Here is a 24764-nt window from a genome sequence, read left to right on the forward strand (position 1 = left end):
CCTGTTGGTGTTGTTGGATCTGAAGTGCACCTCTAGACAGTGTATATTTGAATCACGTGCTTTTATCCATTCTGCCAGTTTCTGTGTTTGTTTTGGAGTTTGATTCATTTACATTTAAACTAATTACTGATACTGAGTTCTTACTTCTGTCATGCTATTTGCTTTCTGTATGCCTTATAGCTTTTCTACACTTCCAGCATACTGTCTTGTGATTAGTTGATTTTCTGTTTCTGTAGTGAAATGTTTAAATTCCTTTCTCATTTCCTTAGGAGTATATTCTATAGCTATTTTCTTTGTGGTAACCATGGGAATTACGTTTAGCATTGCTAAACTTGTAACATTTTCATTTGAATTTATACCAGCTTAACTTCAGTAGCATTAAAAAACTGCTCCTTTACAGTTCGTCCTCACCTCTTTCAGCTGTTGTCACAAAATTACATGTTTATACATAGAGTCCCCCAAAACATAATTCTTTTAAATGTATTCATCTCTTAAACTATGTTAAAAAAATCTGGAGTTACATACCATTACAGTGATACTAGCTTTTATACTAGCAACTGCTATTTTCTTTCTTTAAATGTACTTACCTCTGAAATAGTGTGGGAAGTAAAAAGTACAGTTACAAATCATTGTTATAATAATACTAGTTTTTAAATTGCCCATGTACTTACCTTTAGTGAGAGCACTATTTCTCCATATGGCTTTGAACTACTGTCTAGTGTCCTTGCATTGCACCTTCTAGGACTCCCTCAAGCATTTCCTGCAGGGCGACTCCAGTCGTCAAAAACTCTTTCAGCTTTTATCTGGTTTTCTCTTCATTTCTCCCTCATTTTGATGGGCAACTTTTGCTGATACAGGATTTTTGATTGACCAGTTTTTTCTTTCAGCACTTTGAATATATTGGCTCAGTGTTTTCTGGCCCTTTAACTTTCCGATGAGAAATCTGCTCATTTCTTATTGAGGATCCCTTGTATGTAAAAATTCACTGTTCTCTTTCAAGATTGTCTTTTGGAAGTTCAATTATAATGTGTCTCAGGGAACAGACTGGTGGTTGCCATAGGGGAAAAGGGTGGGGAGAGTGGGTGAAATAAGTGGGAAAAATTAGGTAGAATGTTCAATATCTTAATATGAGTGATGGTTACTTGAGTATACTTTACACATGTCAAAATTCATCTAGCTGTACATTTAGATTTGTGAATTTTATGGCATGTGCCTCTTTGTATACATATATTTTATATACAATATTTAAAAAATAATTATAATGTGTCTTGGTGTGGGTCTCTTTGAAGTCATCCAACTTGGAGTTTGAGTTTCCTGAATGTTTATATCCATGTATTTCATCAAATTTGGCAGGTTTTCAGCCATTATTTCTTCAAATATTCTCTTTCCCCCTTTCTCTCTTCTTCTAGGATTCCCAGGCTGCTATGTTGAGTCAATTGACAGTATACCATAGGTCCCTTAGGCTATGTTCACTTTTCTTTAATCTTTTCTCTTTCTGTTCCTCAGGCCTGGTAATTTCCATGGTCCTATATTCAAGTTTGCTTATTCTTTCTACTCATTGCTCAAATCTTCTTCTAAATCCCTCTAGAGAATTTTTCATTTCAGTTACTGTTCTTTTTGGTTCCAGAATTTCTGTTTAGATTTACTGTATTTTTATTGATATTTCAATTTTGTTCACACATTTTCTTGATGCTCCACATCTTCGGTTAATTCTCTGAACATCTTCTAAAAGCGTTTTAACATCTTTGTCTAGTACATATGAGTCATCAGGTATTTTTCAGGGACCGTTTCTTGATTTATTTTTTGCTATGAATGGGCTATACTTTCGTGTGTGTGTGTGTGTGTGCGCGCACGTGTGTGCGCGCGCTGTTTTTGCTTTAAATTGTAGGCTGGCTCTGGGCAGAAGATCAGCCTGAGATATAAACTTAAGGTCACCTCTGATCTTTTCTAAGCTTTCCCTGGGCAGGCACAGTCACTTTCTATTTTTCCCCATATATGCAATTGTTTTTGAAAGCCCTGGCCTTTAACATCTAGCTCCCAAAAGAGGAAAAAGTGGAAAATGAAGTGAGGGAAGGAGGTGCTGGCTTTTTAAATCCCATGGAAGTCATTTCAGCTGGAAGTAGAGGGGCTTGCAGCAGTGGGGGAGGTACAATAACAAAAGCAGTTGCCCTGTCTGCAGCTCTGTGATCTGAAGCAGCAATCAATGCCCAGAGCACAGATCCCTGGTATTTGGAGGGCAGGGTCCTTTCGCCCATCCTGCCTCTCACAAGCTGTGTCGAGGTGCTCTAGGAACACATCACAGCTACCTGCCACATGGCTTGGGGTGGGGGATGAGCAGCAGCTTAGGGCTGAAATTGACCAAAATGAACCATCCCAACTCTTTCCCTGGGAGTTGCAAGCCTTTAACAGACTCCAGAGTTCCAAGTAAGACACATTCTGCCAGTGTATTGCTGACTAATGGAGGAACAGATTCCTGGTACTTCCTACTCCACCATCTTCCCAGAATCCTCCCTGTTCCATAATTTAAAAAACCTGTCCTTTATTGCTGGTCATATTGGTTGTTTCCTACTATATTAGATATATATATAAAATGTAACATTCCTTATTTAAATATCTCTGTGTACAATGTACAGTCCAGTTTTCTCTTTAGGACAGTGGTCCTCAGTCCTGGCTGCACATTAGAATCACTTGGAGAATCTTTAAAAGCCCATGCTGTACCCCATACTAAATAAACTGGATAATTTGGGGGTGGGGCCTGAGCATCAGTGTTTTTTTTTAATTCCTCAGACGGTTCTAAGGTGCAGACAGGGTTGAAAACCACTGCATGAGAACAGTGATGTTTTCTGAAGCCTCTGCTCAGAGTGTGGTATATGAACCAGCATCATCAGCCAACACTGGAAGCTTGGCTCCCATGCAGAAGCTTGGCTCCCAACCCAGACCTACTAAAGCAGAATCTGTATTTTAACAAGACATCTAGTGATTCCTATGCACAATGAAATTTGTGAAGAACTGGTCTAAATAGAATGTCTGGGTCAACAAATATGAACACTTAAAATACATACCAAGAAATATCCCTCCAGAAAAGTGACACCAGTTTCTACCTTTACAACACTGAATGAATGTTTCCCCACATTCTCACCAACCTTGAATGTTATCAATGCTTTCCTCTTTGTGGTCAGTTATGTGAAAAACAATACCCTGTTTTAATTTACATTTCTTTGATTACCAGCAATGCAACATCTTTTAATATAAGACAAATGGCTATGTGTATTGCTTCATTTGTGAATTGTTCTTTGACCATATTTCTATGAAGGCATTATGTCTTTTTCTAACTAGTTATTAGCATGCTGTGTATTAGGGATATAAATCTTGTGTTTATCCAGTATACTGCAATTATTTCCAACCAGTTTGTTGACTTTATCCTTGTTCAGGCGTTTGTAAAGTCTTACATTTTTATGTACTGAAGTCCATCAATCTCTTCTCACTTTGAGGTCATGGCTTAGAAAAAAGCTTTTCCATTCCAAGATTGTAAAAGAGTCACCTGTATTTTCTTAACTTTTATGTACTTAAAAAAAATCATATTTAAGTCTTTAATTCAACAGACATTTATTTTTGGCTACAAGGATTTAGCTTTTTATTTTTCCAAATGGCTGGTCAGTTATCCCACCATTTGTTAAATAATCCACTTTGACAATATGTTATCTCATATTTCCAAACTTTATACCTTGGTATATTTTTAGGCTATTATGTTCTGTAAATCTTTCCATTCCTGTGCCGATACCATCCTCTGTTAATTACTGCAGACTTTACACTGTTTTGCGAGTCTCTCCTCTTTACGTTTTCAGCCACACATTTACAGAAAGTCCTTTAATTTTACTCCACTTACAACTTATAATATTCAGTATACGAGATAGAAGAATGGGTTTTACTTACTAATTCGCCGAGGACCAATTTATTTCTCAGCTTTTGGGAGGCACCTCACTATAACCAGCTTCTAATAGCAACATATACATCACTATAAGTATGCAGAAAGGGGCCAAAAGTAATGTATTTGGAAAAAAGCACCTGAAATTGAATTTGGAAATTTCTAAGAATCCAATTTCCCAAGGGGGCCCCAGTAATTTCATTGAACAGTGAGCCAACACTTATTAGTCACTTACTATGTGTCTGGAACTCTATATATTCTCTGTTTTTCCATATTAAGGAAAAGTAAAGAACTCCATAAGCCCCACAAACTCAGCACCCAACCCAAAGAAAAGATGTGGGACTGGGGACCAGGTTCATAAAGCCTACATCACCATCAGTCTTAACCTGAAGTTGGCTCTTGGTTCACTTCCACAATCCTTATACTTTGCTCAGGGCTCTCATGAACCAGGCTCAGTGAAAGGTACTGTGTTTTACTCTAAGTGTACAAACATGTTTCTCTAGTATAATCCTGGGCAGGTCATGGAACTCTGCCTGGGCCAGTTTCCTCTTTGGTGAGCAGGGATAATAATCCAACTTATAGTGTTGTTGGAGAATTAAAAATAATCAGTCAGTTAAACATTTGCTGAACACCTAGTATGTATAGGTTCTCTGCCAGTAGCATAAGATACCTCAGTGAGCAATCCAGACATGACCCCTGGCCTTGTGGTGCTTACAACTTTATGGGGATACATGGGGATGGAGCAGTCTACTGGTTTGTAAGTGAGCTATATATGTGCTATGAAATAAAGACACGGCCTATGTGTGGGGCAAGGAGAGCAGGTCTATACTACAGGAAACCTTAGAGAAGGCCCTAACCTAGTCTGAGGTTCAGGGACTTCCGGAAGACTCCCTGAGGAAATGAACTGTAAGTTGTAAACTGAATGATGAGGCACTTAAGTGAAGAGAAACAGCATTCTGGGCAGGGAGAACACAGATTGTACATGATGGAGCTGGAGAACTGAGAAAAGTCCAGTATTTTGGAGAACAATTGAGGTAGAGCAGCAACATGGGACAAGCACGATTAATTTTTCCTGCCTATGATGAAAAATGCCGAGATAGATACAGAAAGGACGGGAGGGACTCCATCTTAAGGCTAAGATTCCACTATAAAAACCAGGGAGTTAGGTCGGGGCGGAGCCAGGATGGCGGCGTGAGTAGAGCAGTGGAAATCTCCTCCCAAAAACACATAGAGCTATGAAAATATAACAAAGAAAAATCTTCCTAAAATAGAAACCACAGGATACAGGACAACATCCAGACCACATCCACACCTACAAGAACCCAGCGCCTTGCGAAGGGGGTAAGATACAAGCCCCGGCCCGGCGGGACCCGAGCGCCCCTCCCCCCGGCTCCCGGCGGGTGGAAAGAAACCGGAGCGGTTTTTTTTTTTGGCGAGCGCTTTTTGGAAGCCTTAAAGGTACGGGCCCCCGTTGCTAGGGAGGCAGGGTGGCGGGACCGGTGAACAGGTGCCTGGGAACGGCACCTGAGGACAAAGAATATCCCGCGTTTCTCCCTGCGGGACCGGCGAGAAGGTGCCTGAGACCAGTGCCTGAGGACGGAGGAAATCGCGCGTTTTTCCCCTTTTTTTTTTTTCTCTTTTTGGCGAGCGCTTTTTGGAAGCCTTAAAGGGACAGGGACCCCAGTGCTAGGAAGGCAGGGTGGCGGGACTGGTGAGCAGGTGCCTGGGACCGGCGCGTGAGGACAAAGAATATCCCACGTTTTTCCCTGCGGGACCGGTGGGCGGGTGCCTGAGACCGGCACTTAAGGACAGAGGAAATCGCGCGTTTTTCCCTTTTTTTTTCTCTTTTCTGTGAGCGCTTTTTGGAAGCCTAAAAGGGACAGGGACCCCGGTGCTAGGGAGGCAGGGCGGCGGGACTGGTGAGCGGGTGCCTGGGACCGGCACCTGAGGACAAAGAATATCCCACGTTTTTCCCTGCGGGACCAGTGGGCGGCTGCCTGAGACCGGCACCTGAGGACAGAAGAAATCGCGCGTTTTTCCCCTTTTTTTCTCTCTTTTTGGCGAGTGCTTTTTGGAAGCCTTAAAGGGACAGGGACCCCGGTGCTAGGGAGGCAGGGCGGCGGGACTGGTGAGCGGGTGCCTGGGACCAGTGCCTGAGGACAAAGAATATTGAGCGTTCCTTCCCTGCGGGACCGGTGGGTGGGTGCTTTTTGGAAGCCTTGAAAGGACAGGGACCCTGGGGCTAGGGAGACAGAGCAGCAGGACCAGTGAGCGGGTGCCTGGGACCGGAACCTGAGGACAAAAAAAAAAAAAAAAAAAATCGCTTGATTTTTCCTTTTTTTTTTTTTTTTTTTTTCTTTCTTTCTGTTCCCTCTCTCATTGTTGCTGTTGTTGTTTTGGTTTGGAGAGTGCTTTTTGGAAGTCTTAAAGGGGCAGGACAGGTCACTTAGACCAGAGGCAGGGAATCTGGGGATCTCTGGGCACTCTAACCCCCTGGGCAGCAGGGAGCACAGAGGCCCCTTACGGAGATAAATAGCCTCCTGGCCGCTCCCCCTCCAACGGGGCTCCACCATTTTGGAGGAACAGCCCCAGCCAGGCCAAGCCCACAGCAACAGCGGAGATAAACCCCAAAGCAACTAGGCAGGAAGCAGAAGCCCTGTCTGCGCACAGCTGCCCAGCACAAGCAACTAGAGGTCGCTAGTATCCCAGGAAAAGGCTACAAACCAACAAGAAGGGAAGCTCTTCCAGCGGTCACTTGTACCAGCTCTGCAAACTATCTCTATCACCATGAAAAGACAAAACTACAGGCAGACAAAGATCACAGAGACAACACCGGAGAAGGAGACAGACCTAACTAGTCTTCCTGAAAAAGAATTCAAAATAAAAATCATGAACATGCTGACAGAGATGCAGAGAAAAATGCAAGAGCAATGGGATGAGATGCAGAGAAAAATGCAAGAGCAGTGGGATGAGATGCAGAGAAAAATGCAAGAGCAGTGGGATGAAGTCTGGAAGGAGATCACAGATGTCAGGAAAGAGATCACAGAAGTGAAACAATCCCTGGAAGGATTTATAAGCAGAATGGATAAGATGCAAGAGGCCATTGAAGGAATAGAAGCCAGAGAACAGGAACGTATAGAAGCTGACATAGAGAGAGATAAAAGGATCTCCAGGAATGAAACAACACTAAGAGAAATATGTGACCAATACAAAAGGAATAACATTCGTATTATAGGGATACCAGAAGAGGAAGAAAGAGGAAAAGGGATAGATAGTGTCTTTGAAGAAATAATTGCTGAAAACTTCCCCAAACTGGGGGAGGAAATAATCGAACAGACCATGGAATTACACAGAACCCCCAACAGAAAGGATCCAAGGAGGACAACACCAAGACACATAGTAATTAAAATGGCAAGGATCAAGGACAAGGAAAGAGTTTTAAAGGCAGCTAGAGAGAAAAAGGTCACCTATAAAGGAAAACCAATCAGGCTAACATCAGACTTCTCGACAGAAACCCTACAGGCCAGAAGAGAATGGCATGATATACTTAATGCAATGAAACAGAAGGGCCTTGAACCAAGGATACTGTATCCAGCACGACTATCATTTAAATATGATGGTGGGATTAAACAATTCCCAGACAAGCAAAAGCTGAGGGAATTTGCTTCCCACAAACCACCTCTACAGGGCATCCTACAGGGACTGCTCTAGATGGGAGCACCCCTAAAAAGAGCACAGAACAAAACACCGAACATATGAAGAATGGAGGAGGAGGAATAAGAAGGGAGAGAAGAAAAGAATCTCCAGACAGTGTATATAACAGCTCAATAAGAGAGCTAAGTTAGGCAGTAAGATACTAAAGAAGCTAACCTTAAACCTTTGGTAACCACGAATCTAAAGCCTGCAATGGCAATAAGTACATATCTCTCAATAGTCACCCTAAATGTAAATGGACTTAATGCACCAATCAAAAGACATAGAGTAATAGAATGGATAAAAAAGCAAGACCCATCTATATGCTGCTTACAAGAAACTCACCTTAAACCCAAAGATAAGCATAGACTAAAAGTCAAGGGATGGAAAAACATATTTCAGGCAAACAACAGTGAGAAGAAAGCAGGGGTTGCAGTACTAATATCAGACAAAATAGACTTCAAAACAAAGAAAGTAACAAGAGATAAAGAAGGCCACTACATAATGATAAAGGGCTCAGTCCAACAAGAGGATATAACCATTCTAAATATATATGCACCCAATACAGGAGCACCAGCATATGTGAAGCAAATACTAACAGAACTAAAGAGAGAAATAGACTGCAATGCATTCATTGTAGGAGACTTCAACACACCACTCACCCCAAAGGATAGATCCACCCGGCAGAAAATAAGTAAAGACACACAGGCACTGAACAACACACTAGAACAGATGGACCTAATAGACATCTATAGAACTCTACATCCAAAAGCAACAGGATATACATTCTTCTCAAGTGCACATGGAACATTCTCCAGAATAGACCACATACTAGCTCACAAAAAGAGCCTCAGTAAATTCCAAAATATTGAAATTCTACCAACCAATTTTTCAGACCACAAAGGTATGAAAGTAGAAATAAATTCTACAAAGAAAACAAAAAGGCTCACAAACACATGGAGGCTTAACAACATGCTACTAAATAATCAATGGATCAATGAACAAATCAAAATAGAGATCAAGGAATATATAGAAACAAATGACAACAACAACACTAAGCCCCAACTTCTGTGGGATGCAGCGAAAGCAGTCTTAAGAGGAAAGTATATAGCAATCCAGGCACACTTGAAGAAGGAAGAACAATCCCAAATGAATAGTCTAACATCACAATTATTAAAACTGGAAAAAGAAGAACAAATGAGGCCTAAAGTCAGCAGAAGGAGGGACATAATAAAGATCAGAGAAGAAATAAACAAAATTGAGAAGAATAAAACAATAGCAAAAATCAACGAAACCAAGAGCTGGTTCTTTGAGAAAATAAACAAAATAGATAAGCCTCTAGCCGAACTTATTAAGAGAAAAAGAGAGTCAACACAAATCAACATAATCAGAAATGAGAATGGAAAAATCACGACAGACTCCACAGAAATACAAAGAATTATTAAAGACTACTATGAAAACCTATATGCCAACAAGCTGGAAAACCTAGAAGAAATGCACAACTTCCTAGAAAAATACAACCTCCCAAGACTGACCAAGGAAGAAACACAAAAGTTAAACAAACCAATTACAAGCAAAGAAATTGAAACAGTAATCAAAAAACTACCCAAGAACAAAACCCCGGGGCCGGACGGATTTACCTCGGAATTTTATCAGACACACAGAGAAGACATAATACCCATTCTCCTTAAAGTGTTCCACAAAATAGAAGAAGAGGGAATACTCCCAAACTCATTCTATGAGTCCAACATCACCCTAATACCAAAACCAGGCAAAGACCCCACCAAAAAAGAAAATTACAGGCCAATATCCCTGATGAATGTAGATGCAAAAATACTCAATAAAATATTAGCAAACAGACTTCAACAGTATATCAAAAGGATCATACACCATGACCAAGAGGGGTTCATCCCAGGGATGCAAGGATGGTACAACATTCGAAAATCCATCAACATCATCCACCACATCAACAAAAAGAAAGACAAAAACCACATGATCATCTCCATAGATACTGAAAAAGCATTTGACAAAATTCAACATCCATTCATGATAAAAACTCTCAGCAAAATGGGAATAGAGGGCAAGTACCTCAACATAATAAAGGCCATATATGATAAACCCACAGCCAGCATTATACTGAACAGCGAGAAGCTGAAAGCATTTCCACTGAGATCGGGAACCAGACAGGGATGCCCACTCTCCCCACTGTTATTTAACATAGTACTGGAGGTCCTAGCCACGGCAATCAGACAAAACAAAGAAATACAAGGAATCCAGATTGGTAAAGAAGAAGTTAAACTGTCACTATTTGCAGATGATATGATACTGTACATAAAAAACCCTAAAGACTCCACTCCAAAACTACTAGAACTGATATCGGAATACAGCAAAGTTGCAGGATACAAAATTAACACACAGAAATCTGTAGCTTTCCTATACACTAACAACGAATCAATAGAAAGAGAAATCAGGAAAACAATTCCATTCACCATTGCATCAAAAAGAATAAAATACCTAGGAATAAACCTAACCAAAGAAGTGAAAGACTTATACTCTGAAAACTACAAGTCACTCTTAAGAGAAATTAAAGGGGACACTAACAGATGGAAACTCATCCCATGCTCGTGGCTAGGAAGAATTAATATCGTCAAAATGGCCATCCTGCCCAAAGCAATATACAGATTCGATGCAATCCCTCTCAAATTACCAGCAACATTCTTCAATGAATTGGAACAAATAATTCAAAAATTCATATGGAAACACCAAAGACCCCGAATAGCCAAAGCAATCCTGAAAAAGAAGAATAAAGTAGGGGGGATCTCACTCCCCAACTTCAAGCTCTACTACAAAGCCATAGTAATCAAGACAATTTGGTACTGGCACAAGAACAGAGCCACAGACCAGTGGAACAGATTAGAGACCCCAGAAATTAACCCAAACATATATGGTCAATTAATATTTGATAAAGGAGCCATGGACATACAATGGCAAAATGACAGTCTCTTCAACAGATGGTGCTGGCAAAACTGGACAGCTACATGTAGGAGAATGAAACTGGACCATTGTCTAACCCCATATACAAAGGTAAACTCAAAATGGATCAAAGACCTGAATGTAAGTCATGAAACCATTAAACTCTTGGAAAAAAACATAGGCAAAAACCTCTTAGACATAAACATGAGTGATCTCTTCTTGAACATATCTCCCCGGGCAAGGAAAACAACAGCAAAAATGAGCAAGTGGGACTATATCAAGCTGAAAAGCTTCTGTACAGCGAAAGACACCATCAATAGAACAAAAAGGAACCCTACAGTATGGGAGAATATATTTGAAAATGACAGATCCGATAAAGGCTTGACGTCCAGAATATATAAAGAGCTCACACGCCTCAACAAACAAAAAACAAATAACCCAATTAAAAAATGGGCAGAGGAACTGAACAGACAGTTCTCCAAAAAAGAAATACAGATGGCCAAGAGACACATGAAAAGATGCTCCACATCGCTAATTATCAGAGAAATGCAAATTAAAACTACAATGAGGTATCACCTCACACCAGTAAGGATAGCTGCCATCCAAAAGACAAACAACAACAAATGTTGGCGAGGCTGTGGAGAAAGGGGAACCCTCCTACACTGCTGGTGGGAATGTAAATTAGTTCAACCATTGTGGAAAGCAGTATGGAGGTGCATCAAAATGCCCAAAACAGACCTACCATTTGACCGAGGAATTCCACTCCTAGGAATTTACCCTAAGAACGCAGCAATCAAGTTTGAGAAAGACAGATGCACTCCTATGTTTATTGCAGCCCTATTTACAATAGCCAAGAATTGGAAGCAACCTAAATGTCCATCGGTAGATGAATGGATAAAGAAGATGTGGTACATATACACAATGGAATACTACTCAGCCATAAGAAGTGGAAAAATCCAACCATTTGCAGCAACATGGATGGAGCTGGAGAGTATTATGCTCAGCGAAATAAGCCAAGCGGAGAAAGAGAAATACCAAATGATTTCACTCATCTGAGGAGTATAGGAACAAAGGAAAAACTGAAGGAACAAAACAGCAGTGGAATTACAGAACCCAAAAATGGACTAACAGGTACCAGGGAAAGGAACTGGGGAGGATGGGTGGGCAGGGAGGGATAAGGGGGGGGGAGAAGAAGGGGAGTATTAAGATTAGCATGCATGGGGGGGAGGGAGAAAGGGGAGGGTGGGCTGCACAACACAGAGAGGACAAGTAGTGACTCTACAACATTTTGCTAAGCTGATGGACAGTAACTGTAATGTGGTTGTTAGGGGGGACCTGATATAGGGGAGAGCATAGTAAACATAGTATTTTTCATGTAAGTGTAGATTAAAAATTAAAAAAAAAAAAAAAAAAGAAAGAAAGAAAGAAAAGGGGGATTACTCCTTAACAGGATAAAACTATTGGTAAATCAAAGATCAACGCATGCTTTAAATATCCTTAATGTTGATCACTTAAAGGGTGTCAGATGATCAGCTATGGAGGTACTCTTTTCTGATAATATTCCTTTCTCTTAATTAAAAAAAAAAAAACAAAAAAACAGTTACTGTGTGCTGACCTCCAATGAGTTCTGCACAGTGGTATAGAGGGCATGTCAAAGTGTGGGCAAAGGGTCTGTTTGTTTCTATGCAGAAGATCAAGGCCTAGCTTGGATACCCAGAAAATGAACTAAGATACGATATGAGGAGGAGCTTCTGGCATCAGCACTCTCTGGAGGACTTGTGCCGGGGGATGATCATCGAAAAGCCTCCACAGGGATCCGGACGATGTTGCGGTTGTGGCTGCATCCAGCCCACCATCTCCTGGACTTGCCATAAGAATGAGGAGGGAGATGTCTAGGCTGGCATGTGCATACAGTGAGACAACAAATTTGACCGGATCTGTACTGTTGGAACTCAACCAGGAGTTGGGAGGGGTGCAAGTTGTAGCACTCCAAAATCTCATGACTATAGACTATCTATGGTTAAAAGAACATATGGGATGTGAACAGATCCCAGAAATGGGCTGCTTTAATTTGTCTGATGGTTCAAGTACAGTTGGACAATATCCATCATATCATAGATAAATTTTCACAAATGCCTAGGGTGCCTAAATGGTTTTCTTGGCTTCACTGGAGATGGATGGTAATTATAGATTTGCTTTGTTTATGTCACCGTATTCCTATTATGTTAATATGTGTGTACAAATTAGTTAGTAGTTTAAAACCTATACATACTTAAGGTACTCTACAAGAAGATATGTCAAAGAAATAATCAATCCTCCCAAGTTTCCTTCACATGCTACATCTATAGCTTTTCTTCTTCCTCCCTAATTACAACCCTTAAATAGAACTCGTGCCTCATATCGAATTTACCGAGTATCATAATTCCTCCAGGTGGTAAAGATACCTCGAGACAAGTGCTGGGCATAGAAGCCACAGGGCATAAATCTGCAAAGAAGTAAAAAGCTAACCTTTGCAAACAATATGGCTTCTCTCTCACTTACCAACTTTACATTTCCCTGTATGGCCCCGGAAGATGACTGGTTAGCCAGAGACGGGTAAGATTCCTTGAGGAACAACCTAAGACAGGCACAGTCGCAGGGGGGCCATCAGGTGAGAATTTGGGGATCAACAGAGGTGAGGCTCAGAACCTCACGCCCCCTGCTTTGAGAGAAATCTTCTGCATCCGTGGATGTCTTGCTGCCCTTGTCTAGCCTGGATTAATACTTACTCCATAGGCACACACCTGATCATCTGATCATCTACATTTGCCTTCTTACAGCACTAAACTATGTTTTCTACCTTTATCTTGCATCTACCTACCACTTCAGCATTTTATTAAAAATAAAAATAATAATAATAATAGGAGAAATGTGGGATCAACATGTAAATCAAGTACAAAAATCAAACGAATATTCATATTTGACCTGATTGTTTATAGGTCATATTGCATGATCAAAACCGAAAGTTTCTGTGATGACTGCCCTTGTACTGTTCACCATGTAAGAATTTATTCACTATGTAAGAATTCGTTCACCATGTAAGAACTTGTTCGTTATGCTTCAGAAGATTGGAGACTGACGAGAATTAGGCTTGAGATGGATTAATGATTGTACATTGAGCGTTGACCCCCCTATACTGATTTTTATTGTTGTTAACAACCATTTGATCAATAAATATGAGAGATGCCCTCTCAAAAAAAAAAAAAAAAAACAGGGAGTTAGGAGGTAAGATTCCTATGGTATTTAGCCAACAACCGAACCTATCTTAAGGCAGGGCAAGCAGTCCTAAATGGTGTGTCCCCACTGCTTGAGAATAACCACCATCTTGGAGAAGAACAGCATCAAAAAAGTCCTCATGTTAAGTTTATCTTACAGAATATTTAACAGACTATGGATGATGACATAATGTCTCTCATTGGAGACAGACATCATGAGACCACATTTTGAGCCTATGCCCCTGGCCCTTTGTCCCATTCTTTAAATCCTTAGAAGACAGAACCCCAAGTCTTTAAGCATGCCTCATCTCTGAGGCTGCCTACACTTCCCTTTCTTGAGGTATGTACTTTGCCTTAAATAAAAGCTTGTTGTTGCTCAACTTACTGCATTTTATCTCTGTGCTCTTCCAAGCCTCTTGGGAGGTTAATAAGAGACCTCTTTCCCCATTGATAAGCCTCTTTGTTACTTCACTATTTCATTTAGTTTTCTAGATTTAAGCACAAGTCTTCACTCTCTGTCCTAGTAGGGAGGGGCTACTGAGATCTCTGATTTGGGCTTGCAAGTTCCCATCTGGGTAACCCGGACAGGACTGCGGCTGTACCATCATGCTTTTTAGTAGCCTGCCTGAAAATCTCCTTTCTTTGCTTTGGGAAGTTCTCAGAACATAATCTCTCTCCATCCAGTACTCCACAGCTCCGCCAAATCCTGGGGCGGTAGGGGCTTAGTTCCCATGCCATGCAGATTCAAGCAGACAGTGGACTCCAGGTGACCCTGGCTTCGGGAGTTGGCAAGGGATCAACCCTATGCCAAGCATGAGTTCAATGAACTTTCCTTTTCTCCCTCTGTTCTTCCTTGCTCTCTACAGCTTGCACAGCCATGGCCATCCACTACTATTCTCGCTTTAATGAACCCCTTCATTACCTACACTCTTCTGACCTGCCTGAGAATTCTTTCTCAGTCAGATTCAAGAATCCTCCCCCTGTCCGGGTTGAGGTTTCACCTAGTATGCAGGGAGAGACCTCCACGGACACAGCTGCCCAACAATAGTAAGCAGAGATCTCATCAAGTAAATGGAATGATGTTTCCATGTTAAAAAGATCACTGTGGAGAAAAAACTTAGAGAGGAGCAAGAATACCAAAGAAATCTTTTAAAAAGCCAGTCAGTTTTACTCTACTCTCTGCCCCCTTGCTTAGCACTCTCCATTGGTTTCCCACTTTTCATCCTGGTCTATAATGCCGCTGGCTCAACCTCCAGCCTCACTGCACCTTCTCCCAACCTCCCACAACTTACTTTGTTCAACCACACTAGCTTGGGGTTTCCTGCGGGGCCTTTGTACTGGCTTTTCCCCTGCTGGGATGCTCATCCTCAGTCACAAGACTGGCTCCTTCTCTTTATTCCAATCTGAAGTTCAAAGGTCATTTTTTCAGAGCAGCTTTCCTTTGAGTATCTTTTCTAATGTTAAGTGACCCCACCCCCACCTCCAGCACCCTACTCCCAGCAATCATTATCACTTTATCCTACTTTTTTCACAGCACTTGGCACTACTAAAATCAAATGTTTGTTCATTTAATGGCTATAGACTCAAGGAAGCAGGAATTCTGCTTTGTTCACAGTTTCTCCAAGGCTTAGAGTACTGCCTGGCACACAGGAGTCATTCAAAAATGATTTACTGGATGAGGCACTGGATGCTGGAGGCTACTTGAGAGGCTACTGCAAGGGCCCAAGTAGAGTTACGAGTGGTTCTGATGAGGACAGCTGCAGTAGAGAGAGACAGAAGTGGGTATAGGGACATGTATTTTGGAGATGAAAACAAGTAAGTCTTACTGACTGATATACTGTAAAGAGTGAAGGAATGAGAGGGGTCAAGAAAGGACGGCTCCTGGGTTTCCAGTCTGAGTATACAGTAACATCATTAACTGGCAGGAGAATGGTGGAGAGGGAGGTTTTTGTTAAGACCATGAGTTTATTTTTTGGCATATCAGTAAGATACCTGAAAGAAAACAAAGTGGATACATCAAATACATGGGTAGACAAAGGAGCACAGAGGAGGTCTGTTCTTAGACTCCCAGTACAAATCTGGAAGTGGTCAGCATATACAGGCTGACCAAAGCAACAGGCATGGACAAAGTCTCTTAGGAGGAAAGCCCCAAAGAAGGCTAAGGTGGAGAAACCAGAGAGAAAGAAAACCAGATTATAATATCAGACAGCCAAGAGAATAGGCTGAGAAGGCAAATGGACAATGAGGCCAGAAGAGTTAATCCCAGGGGGAATTTAGGAGTATGTTAATCACAGGTGACCTAAGGATTGCTAGAGAGCGGAAGGAGTGGGATTCAGATTATACTGGGCTGTGGAGTGAGTGGGAGGTAAGGCACTAAAGATAGCAATGTAGACAACTCTTTGAGGAACTCGAACTGCAGTGGGGGGAAAGAGATGGGGCAGTGGCTGGAAAAGGAGGTGGGATCCAGGAAATACTTCTGAAAGATGGGAAGAATCCAAGTGTGTTGTTAAGTGATGACAAGAAGCGATTAAGAAGGGGTGGAAGCATTGAAGAGAGAGATGATAACCTGAGCAGGATAACCAAGGAAGATGAGATGGGCCCTGGACAGGAAGAGTGATTCCCTTTCAGTGTAACAGGAAGTAGAAAGAACAGGTACAGAACAGGTCCATCTTTAGTTTAGGATAGAATGTGTACCTGTAACTGTTCTAGAGAGACAGATGTGGTCATGTTAGCAGTTTTGGTGGTTGGAAGCTGAGTTAGTTCCTACATCTGATGGCTTCTATTTTCTCTGTAAAGTTGGAGGTAAAGTCATCTGTCGAATATTGATGGGAAGTGAAGGATGGAAGTTTGAAATAACAGCTGCTCAGAGTGGGAGAAGCAGCATACTCTACACAGTGGGGCTGCCAGGTTTAGGGAAAGGATTCATGTATATAAAGTACCTGGCACATAATAGCTGCTCTATAACCAATAAACAATATCTACCAACATGATTATTGTTAACATTGGTCAATATCATATAGTCACTGGACAACTAGACGAGTCTGCTCTGCCAGCCTTGCAGACAAAATATTACAAACCACATCAGTGGCAGTTTGTGCAGCCTTTATGAATACTGGCAATGCTATAATATCACAACTCACCATTTCTCATGATGTGTGTATTAGCCCTTATATATATTTTTATGTATGTTGGTTCTGTCTAATTAATTTTTGGAAAGGAAGAGCTGTGTGTTATAAGTCTCTGTATCCCTCAAAGATTCTTATACTTAGTATTACTTGTAATTGGTTTGGGTTTCCCTCTGGTTACAATGACAAGCAACTGTTTTCCTTTCTTTAAAATGAATGGTCAGATATTTACTTTCCTGTTTTATTTGTGCAGGGTAAAACTCTGGGGAGCTAAGAACTACATGAACATGACCATCCACAACAGGAACTGTTCTGTTTTCATGAACAAAAACTCTACTACTTACTTACCAAGACAGAATAAAATGTTAGCTGACTAGCACTGCATAACAGCACAATAGCTTCCAAGAAAAGGTTTGTATTCGTATGTGAAGGCTCCAAACGGGAGGCAGATGAAGGTGTATCAATCCTCTAAAAACCAGGCTAGACTCATGTGTACATCTGGCCAGTAGTCACAAGAGGCTAAATTAGAAAAAATTCCTCTAAGACCCTAATGATGTGAGGTATAGAGTCTGAAATATACAGAGATGACTTTTGTTCACCTTAAAGAGTCCAAAATATCTTGGGCTTTTAGTCCTACTTGTACTATCACTATGTAAATCAATTCTAGCTGGAATGGGAATATGGCAATCCCAGCCCAGAGGAGGAGATTTATAAAACATGGACAACTGGTGCCAATAAATCATGGAGATTTCAAAAGCAGTAGTTGCTTAGTTGTCAAACTTTATAACAGAAATTGAAGCCTCTTTGAGTGGTTGTTCCTCTCCTAGTAACTAAAACACAGAAATGTACCTCACACAACTGGAACATAATTAGTGTTAAAAGTAAACATTTTATTTTGTAACAGGAGTTAAAAGTTTTCAACAAAACTAAAAGCCATTCTGGGAACAAATGAGAAATTTTTACAATCGAACCTACTTTTCACCTTTCAGAAATCTGATTGAAAACAAGTGGCTACATGTGCTGCAAACAGGGTCAAATTGTTCAGTCTATTGTAGCAGCTGAACAAAGCTTGAGGTATGGACTCACTGCCCTGATGGTGACTGACGCAGATGAGAGGAGGAGGGAGCTCACAAGCTGGACGTTCAAACTCAGGGAGGGCAGAAGTCCATTCACGACCCAATTCCAGTCAGTCTGACAAGTCACTCTGATCCAGTACGATTATCCTGTACATGTTTTAAAAAAAAAAAAAACAGAAAAGGGAGTTTTGAGTTGGTGTATATGTTTTTAAAGATACAAACAACCTCTTTCCATTCAACCGAATTCAAGGGAAAGGGATTTTGATCTTTTTATAGTCAAGGGACATTATGATCAACTAGTGTATCATAGAAATGCAAAAATGACTGCAAAGAAATTGGCAGCAGCATCTTCGTACCCCTCTAAAACGGTTCTTGTGCTGACTCTACCAATTACTTAATCAAAGTTGGCATTAATTTCACCTCATATTTTAATTATCTATAAACATTAACAATATTAACTCTAACATATAAACATTGGCCGACTCTGAATTCAAGTCTTTGTCATTAATGTTTATTTAGATTCTGGTAAATGGTTAAAGTCTGCTCATATTGTCTATTAACAGTGAATGCTGACCTACAAACATATGATTATCTCATTACCTGGATGGTTCCGACCAACCCAGTCGCTTCCAAGAACAGGGGTTTAGTTCCTCTTGATGAAATATAGGAGGAAGAAAAAGCAACCTGATTACTTCCTAGGTCAAAGGGTACCAGTGTTCAGAAGTCACACTGGTGCTCTCTAGTTTAGGGCGGACTGTTTTACCCGTAGCAATTATTTTCTTCTACAGATTTTTTTCTAAACACACAGTTAGTGGGCTTCCCCTCCTAACATTCTGCAGCTTCCTGTCATTGCAATGGACACTAATGATGCTAATTCACAAAGTCCCTGCATTATGTTCTCAGTGAATTCAGTACTAGATAAATGCTTACACATTCTGAGCCCTGAGCCAGTCGTGGTCCTGGAGGAAACAGAATGTACCACTGGGCCCTTTAATGAGGTGACTTCTTACAGACATGTAGTCAGAGTGAATGGAGCCATCAAGGGATGGCAAGGCACCCAGGGACTAGCAGAAATGGGAAGCCACTATCACTCCTAAACCTGAAGAAACTTGGCAGCAGAGTGAGGCAGGACAGTTACTGGAACCCAGGGACAGCTGGAACTGGGAAGGACGGGCTGCCTTACAGAAATTTTCTTGGGAGGGACACAGTTCTATGTAGAAACGAGCTACTACAGTAGGCAAGCAGGAGAAGAAATACCCCCAACTGCTCTCCCGCCCTCTTCTCACTGGTCAATGGGAAGCCAGCTGATCAGGAAGCCTGGGGCATACAGTGTACAAGAGTCAGCATTCTGGGGCACAAAGCAGGGCAGAGAAAGGAGGAGAATGAGAATGCACGGGGAAAGGGCTGAAGAGGATACCAGATAATTTGCAAGTGTTAATGTCTCTATATCTCTAACTTCCTGAGTGAAGGAACTTAAAATATAGGAAGGCATCAGTTGTGAATGGTGCTTAATGCTCTATTAAAATAGTTCTGAAGCTAAGGTTAATTTATACCTTCCACATTACTTGTAGACCCTAAATTCCACAATTCATGGGTTCATACTGGGCCCTGCAGCCTCTGGGTGAGCTAAATTTAGAACTCTTTTGAGGACACTAGACAATTAGAAGCAAAACATCTTTCCAGAAAACCTGCACAATAAAGGATGGTGAGACTGGCTGAGAGCTTGCTTTAAAAATACAAATATATATTATTACTGTTTTATGGTGAAGATATAATTGGCAATCACCAGAAAATCTGGGCTGAACTACAGGGGGAAAAAGTGTAGGAGGATTATGTATAGCCTCTGGAAAACACTTCTAAATAACTTTGATGCTCATCAAAGCCCAGGGACTCCAGGTTACATTACAAACATTCATTTATACCTTCTTCAGAAGTTCCTAAAAAAATGTCTGATTTCCTTCTCTCTGGCTTGATGCCTTCTTCCCCTTTTCTCTTCTTTTCACCAACTTCTTGATCTTTGGTAAGTGTCTCCCTTAAATGACAATGATATGAGGCATCAAACCACATGCACAATAGCCGGAGAAACAGGACTGTGCTCCAGAGGAAACAACCTAAGAGTTCACACTCATGGAGTGTTTCCTGTGAGCCAGGCATCAATTCAAGTGCCATAATGTTTATCAACTCATTTAATTCTAATCATAGCTATATCAGGTAGTTATTGCTACCAGCCCCATAAACTGATGAGGAGACTGAGGCAGGGAGAAGTTAAACTGCATTCCTACTAAGTCCTAGAGCTGGGATCCCACCCAGGCAGTCTGTCCACACTCTGCTCTCAACCACTGGACTAGACTGTCCCAGAGAAAACAAGCAATACACTTACACTTAATTGGTATCCTTTTCACAGCCATCCTGTATTACCTCATCTTCATTTCCTGAAATTCTCTCTCTGAAGTGAAACATCCTAATTGAAGTATCTAATGATTTAAGACCGTATTTGTCAAGCTAATAAGGAGAACCATCTCTCCACTCAACTGTAAGCTCTTTAAGGGCAGACACGTCCTATCCCTGTGCACCTCCAACCCCTAGCAGACTTGGCTCACTGTCAGTGCTCAGTAGATGCTGGCTGAACCAAACCGGCACTCTAGGGAATTTTCTTCTCCTTTTATTCGGTAAATATATTCAAAAAAATTTATGTAAAATGACAAAATAAAGCTGGCTAGGGCAAAAAGGACTTCTTCCCTCCTAGCCTCTTACCACTAACAGAATCATATGTTCTAGAGTTGGAGGAGGCCTTCAGGTTATCTCCTACCTCTGTCCAAATGCCTCAGACAGGAGTCATTCAGCCTGTGCTTGAGTGGGAAGAAGATGCCAATAAAGTATGAATAAAGGCTGGTGTTTTCTCTATCAGAAAGCTATGGCTCTTAGAAAGTTTGTGCTTTCCTGAAAAAAAAATCTCTTACTCTGCAGTTCTAGCCACTAACTCTGCCCTCTGGTACAGAGTCAGCTGACTCTCTTCACTTTACAATATTTCAGATATTTGAGGGTAGCTATCAAATTCTCTGCCCGTCTGCCCTTCTCAGGCTGGGCCTCCCCAGCTCCTTCAGCTGTTCTCACATGACATGGTTTCTAGAACTCTGACTGTTCTGTGGCCACTGTCTTTGAATCTCCCTTTTAAAACATCATGCCCAGAAAGCAGCCCCACACTGTCTAGGAGTCTAGCCAGCATGAGACATCACCTTGTTCTGGACAGTGCACTTCTGTCTGTTCGGCATTAATGCTGCATTGACTTTGTCAGCCACTGCATCACACTGAGGCCTCATGGAGTTGCTGAACATGCCTTTTTCAAGAAAATTTCTTGAATTCTTACCATGTCTCAAAATGCATGCTAGATGTTATGCTGAAAAAAACTAGACACGCTTCTTGCCTACAATGAAATTATAGTGAGTCACAGCTTCCAGTCCAAACTTCTCCTGCATTCTATACTTTTGGATCTAAATGCTCACCTTCATCTTTTAGAAAAATCTAACAATTTCACCTGTCAAGACTATTCTGAATGTACAGTCTATCACCCATTACATAAGCATTCATTCTCAGATTTGTGTTATCTAAACATTTGATAAGCATGCCTTTTCTGATTTAATTCAAATGACTGGTAAAAATGCTAAAGGTGATAGGGCAAAGACACGGCATCTTAAAGGGCTCTCTCCGTACTGATACCAATCTGCTAATGTATATTTAAAGCACTGAGGGTGGCTGGAGGAAGAAGAGCAGACAGGAGTCAGGGCTGGCTAATCTACAGCAATGTGATCCCAACACCAGACACTTTTCTCCAAGGAGTCAAGGTATTTTTTAAAAACTAAAATCTAGTCTCCTTTCCCAAAAAAGAAGAAAACGAGCCTCTGATGGTGAACAATAACCTTGCAGAGCTCCTAGGAAGATCCTGTAGCCCCATGCTGTCATCAGGTGGCTGCAGCCATCGTTCCAGGTCCTCGTCGAGGGTAGAGTGAGCTCTGTCCAGGGTAAGTGAAGAGAACTGAGAGAACAGTCACTGCCCCTCTCCCTTGACAACGAGGCACAGTGCTTTAGAATGGGAAAGGACCTTCCAGTTTGTGCTTTCACTATTAACGTGGGAAAACAAAAGCTCGGTAAGGGTGTATCAGGAGTTGCAGAGGTCACTTAGATCTGATTTAAGTCATGACAAAACCCGCCTTCAGCCCCTGACAAGAAGTCTCAGGGCCCATGAGAGCACCACCTCCCAAACTGCAGTGCTCTCTATCTCAATTCTAGGTCATTAAGTCCATTTCTATCACTAGAACTGCACACTCATTCCTACAACTTTTTTGTATGAAGAACTGCCTGTGAGGTCAAAGGATGCAGAGAGTGTATGTATTTTCAGAAAGCCTAAAAAATCCCACCCATCTGAAAAGATATTCTATCTTCTGGCCTGGTGCTAAGGACTGAGCTGACTGAGCATCTGTGGGCATCTCTCTGTATCTAGCATAGAGGAGACAACAGTAACAGTAGTTAACTTTTGATGATGTGCAAAGCATTTCATGTTTATATAACCAAATGTAACCCGGCTTTCGTGAGCTATTCTCCTTTTACCTTGAATAATGGTGTAGATTTTTACTGATGGTTTTTTGGGGAAATGGAAGGAGTGAAGTTACATGACACACTAAAGACATAAGATTTCTAAAAATTAAAAAAATCTATCTTCCTCCCACTTTGCCTCTTTATCTTCTCTGTTTCTCCCCACACCCTTGCAGGTCCCAGGGCTCTAGTCTCCTCCTCCACTGCCCAGACCTTCCCTTCTGCATGACTCTTTTCCTTCCTTAGAGAAAATAATTCAGCCCTTGAAGAGTGCGACAGGAACTGGAGTCACTACCCAAAAGTTCTTTGTTACACTCTTTTCTCTTGCCTTCCTCTTCTATAGCAGCTAAAAAGCCGAAAACTCAATTTCCAGTCTCCCTTGTGACCAAGGGTGGTCATGTATCACATTTGGCCAACGAGATGTTAAGTGGGCATTTGCTGGGAGGGGCTTCTGGGAAAATTTTTGCTTTCCAGATAAAAAGGGGCAGAGTGGGCTAAAATATTCCTTCAGTCCACCCTCTATCTCTGCTTGGTGTGTGGACAACAGTCATCTTGCAACCCAGAGGTGACAAGTCTAAAAATAAAGGCTGACATGCTATGGGTGGCAAAGCAGGAAGATCAAAAGAGCCTAAATGGCATCGCTGAGCTGCCCCACCTGCCAACCCGTGGGCCTCTTCTGCAACACAAACTTGTTTAAGCATCATGGTGGGCTGTTCTATCATTTGCAGCTGGAAGAATTCTGTGGGGCTCCCCTAAGGATCCATAGGACCAGGATTATGATGAGGTAAGTGGTGTAAGGGCAGATCCAGATCCTGTCTTACTTAAAAATTCAGATCTTTTTTGGAAAAAAATTTTTTTTTGATTTAGGGGTTTTTTGCATTATTTTTTATTTTTTAAAATATTGCATTAACATAGCACTTTTCTTAACTCCTGCATATTTTGGAGCCTCCTTTAATTTTGTGCCCAAGGAGTATGTCTCCCTTGTCTCAAAAGAGTCCTGGCCCTGAACGACAGCTAGGCAGGCAAGAGAAGGCAGGAGGCAAAGGAGGTGAGCTCAAGCGGTTTACCTTTCAACACAGGTCAAAGGAGAGCTCCAAATCAGGAATGGGACAGGGTTTCTTAAGGCAACCTTGTGTTTTTAGCTAGAATTGTAGGGATGACTGCCCCCATTTTCTCTTACTGACTTTGCTAGGAAGATCTAAAAATTCTCTTCCCAAAGCTTTTAACTAAAATGTTCTGAATGAAGCCAAAACCTCACAAAATGTAGTAAAAGCAAACAAACACAAAAAACAACTTGACAAGAAAGAAAACAAATAATCCTATTAAAAAGGAGCAAAGGACTTAAAAGGATATTTCTGCAAAGAAGATCTACAAACAGCCATCGAGCACACGGAAAGATGCACAACATTGCTCATCATCAGGGAAATGCAAATCAAAACCACAACAAGATATCACCTCACACCTGTTAGGATGGCTACTATCAAAAAAAGAAAAGAAAGAAAGAAAGGGAAGAAAAGGAAGAAAGGAAGAAAAGGGAGGGAGGAAGGAAGGGAGGGAAGAAGGAAGGAAGGGAGGCCCCAGAAAGTAACAGAAGTATTGGGAAGGACGTGGACAAACTGGAGCCTTTCTGTACTGTTGGTGGGAATGTAAAATGCTGTGTGGAAAACAGTATGGTATTTCCTCAAAAAATTAAAAACAGATTTACCATATGATCCAGCAATACCATTTCAGGGAATATATCCAAAAGAACTGAAAGCAGGGTGTCTTGAAGAGAGATGTGTACACCCATGTGGATAGCGGCACTATTCACAATAGCCAAAAGGTAGGAAGCAGCCCAGTGTCACCAACAGATGAATAAACAAAATGTGATGCTCGAGCGTCCTCATGCATGTGCACATGCACGCATGCACACAAACACACACACACACAATGGAATACAGCCTTAAAAAGGAAGGAAATTCTGACGCATGCTACATGGATGAACCTTGAGGACGTTATGCTGACTGAGATAAGCCAGTTACAAAAAGACTGTTTGATTTCACTTTTATGAGGCATCAGGAGTAGTCAAACTCATAGAAACAGAAAGTAGAATGGTGGTTATGAGGGACTGAGGGGAGGGGGAAATGGG

The 24764-nt window shown here is 41.4% G+C and overlaps 1 protein-coding gene and 1 pseudogene across 1 annotated transcript in view; one reads left to right on the top strand and one right to left on the bottom strand.

The window, feature by feature from the left end:
* LOC140849100 (DNA ligase 3-like) overlaps positions 1-24764 on the top strand; it is an 854661-nt pseudogene that overhangs the window by 480015 nt on the left and 349882 nt on the right.
* LOC118969968 (inactive serine/threonine-protein kinase TEX14-like) overlaps positions 17876-24764 on the bottom strand; it is a 107753-nt gene continuing 100864 nt past the window's right edge. The window contains exons 32-35 of the mRNA XM_073235348.1: positions 21964-22056; positions 19969-20078; positions 18647-18698; positions 17876-18193 (exon numbers count right to left, since the gene is read on the bottom strand). Coding sequence (XP_073091449.1) covers positions 18157-18193; positions 18647-18698; positions 19969-20078; positions 21964-22056 — 292 coding nt within the window. The 3' untranslated portion in view covers positions 17876-18156. The remainder of the gene's footprint in view (positions 18194-18646; positions 18699-19968; positions 20079-21963; positions 22057-24764) is intronic.

This window comes from Manis javanica, chromosome 4, assembly GCF_040802235.1.
Source record: "Manis javanica isolate MJ-LG chromosome 4, MJ_LKY, whole genome shotgun sequence".
NCBI classification, from domain to species: Eukaryota; Metazoa; Chordata; class Mammalia; order Pholidota; family Manidae; genus Manis; species Manis javanica.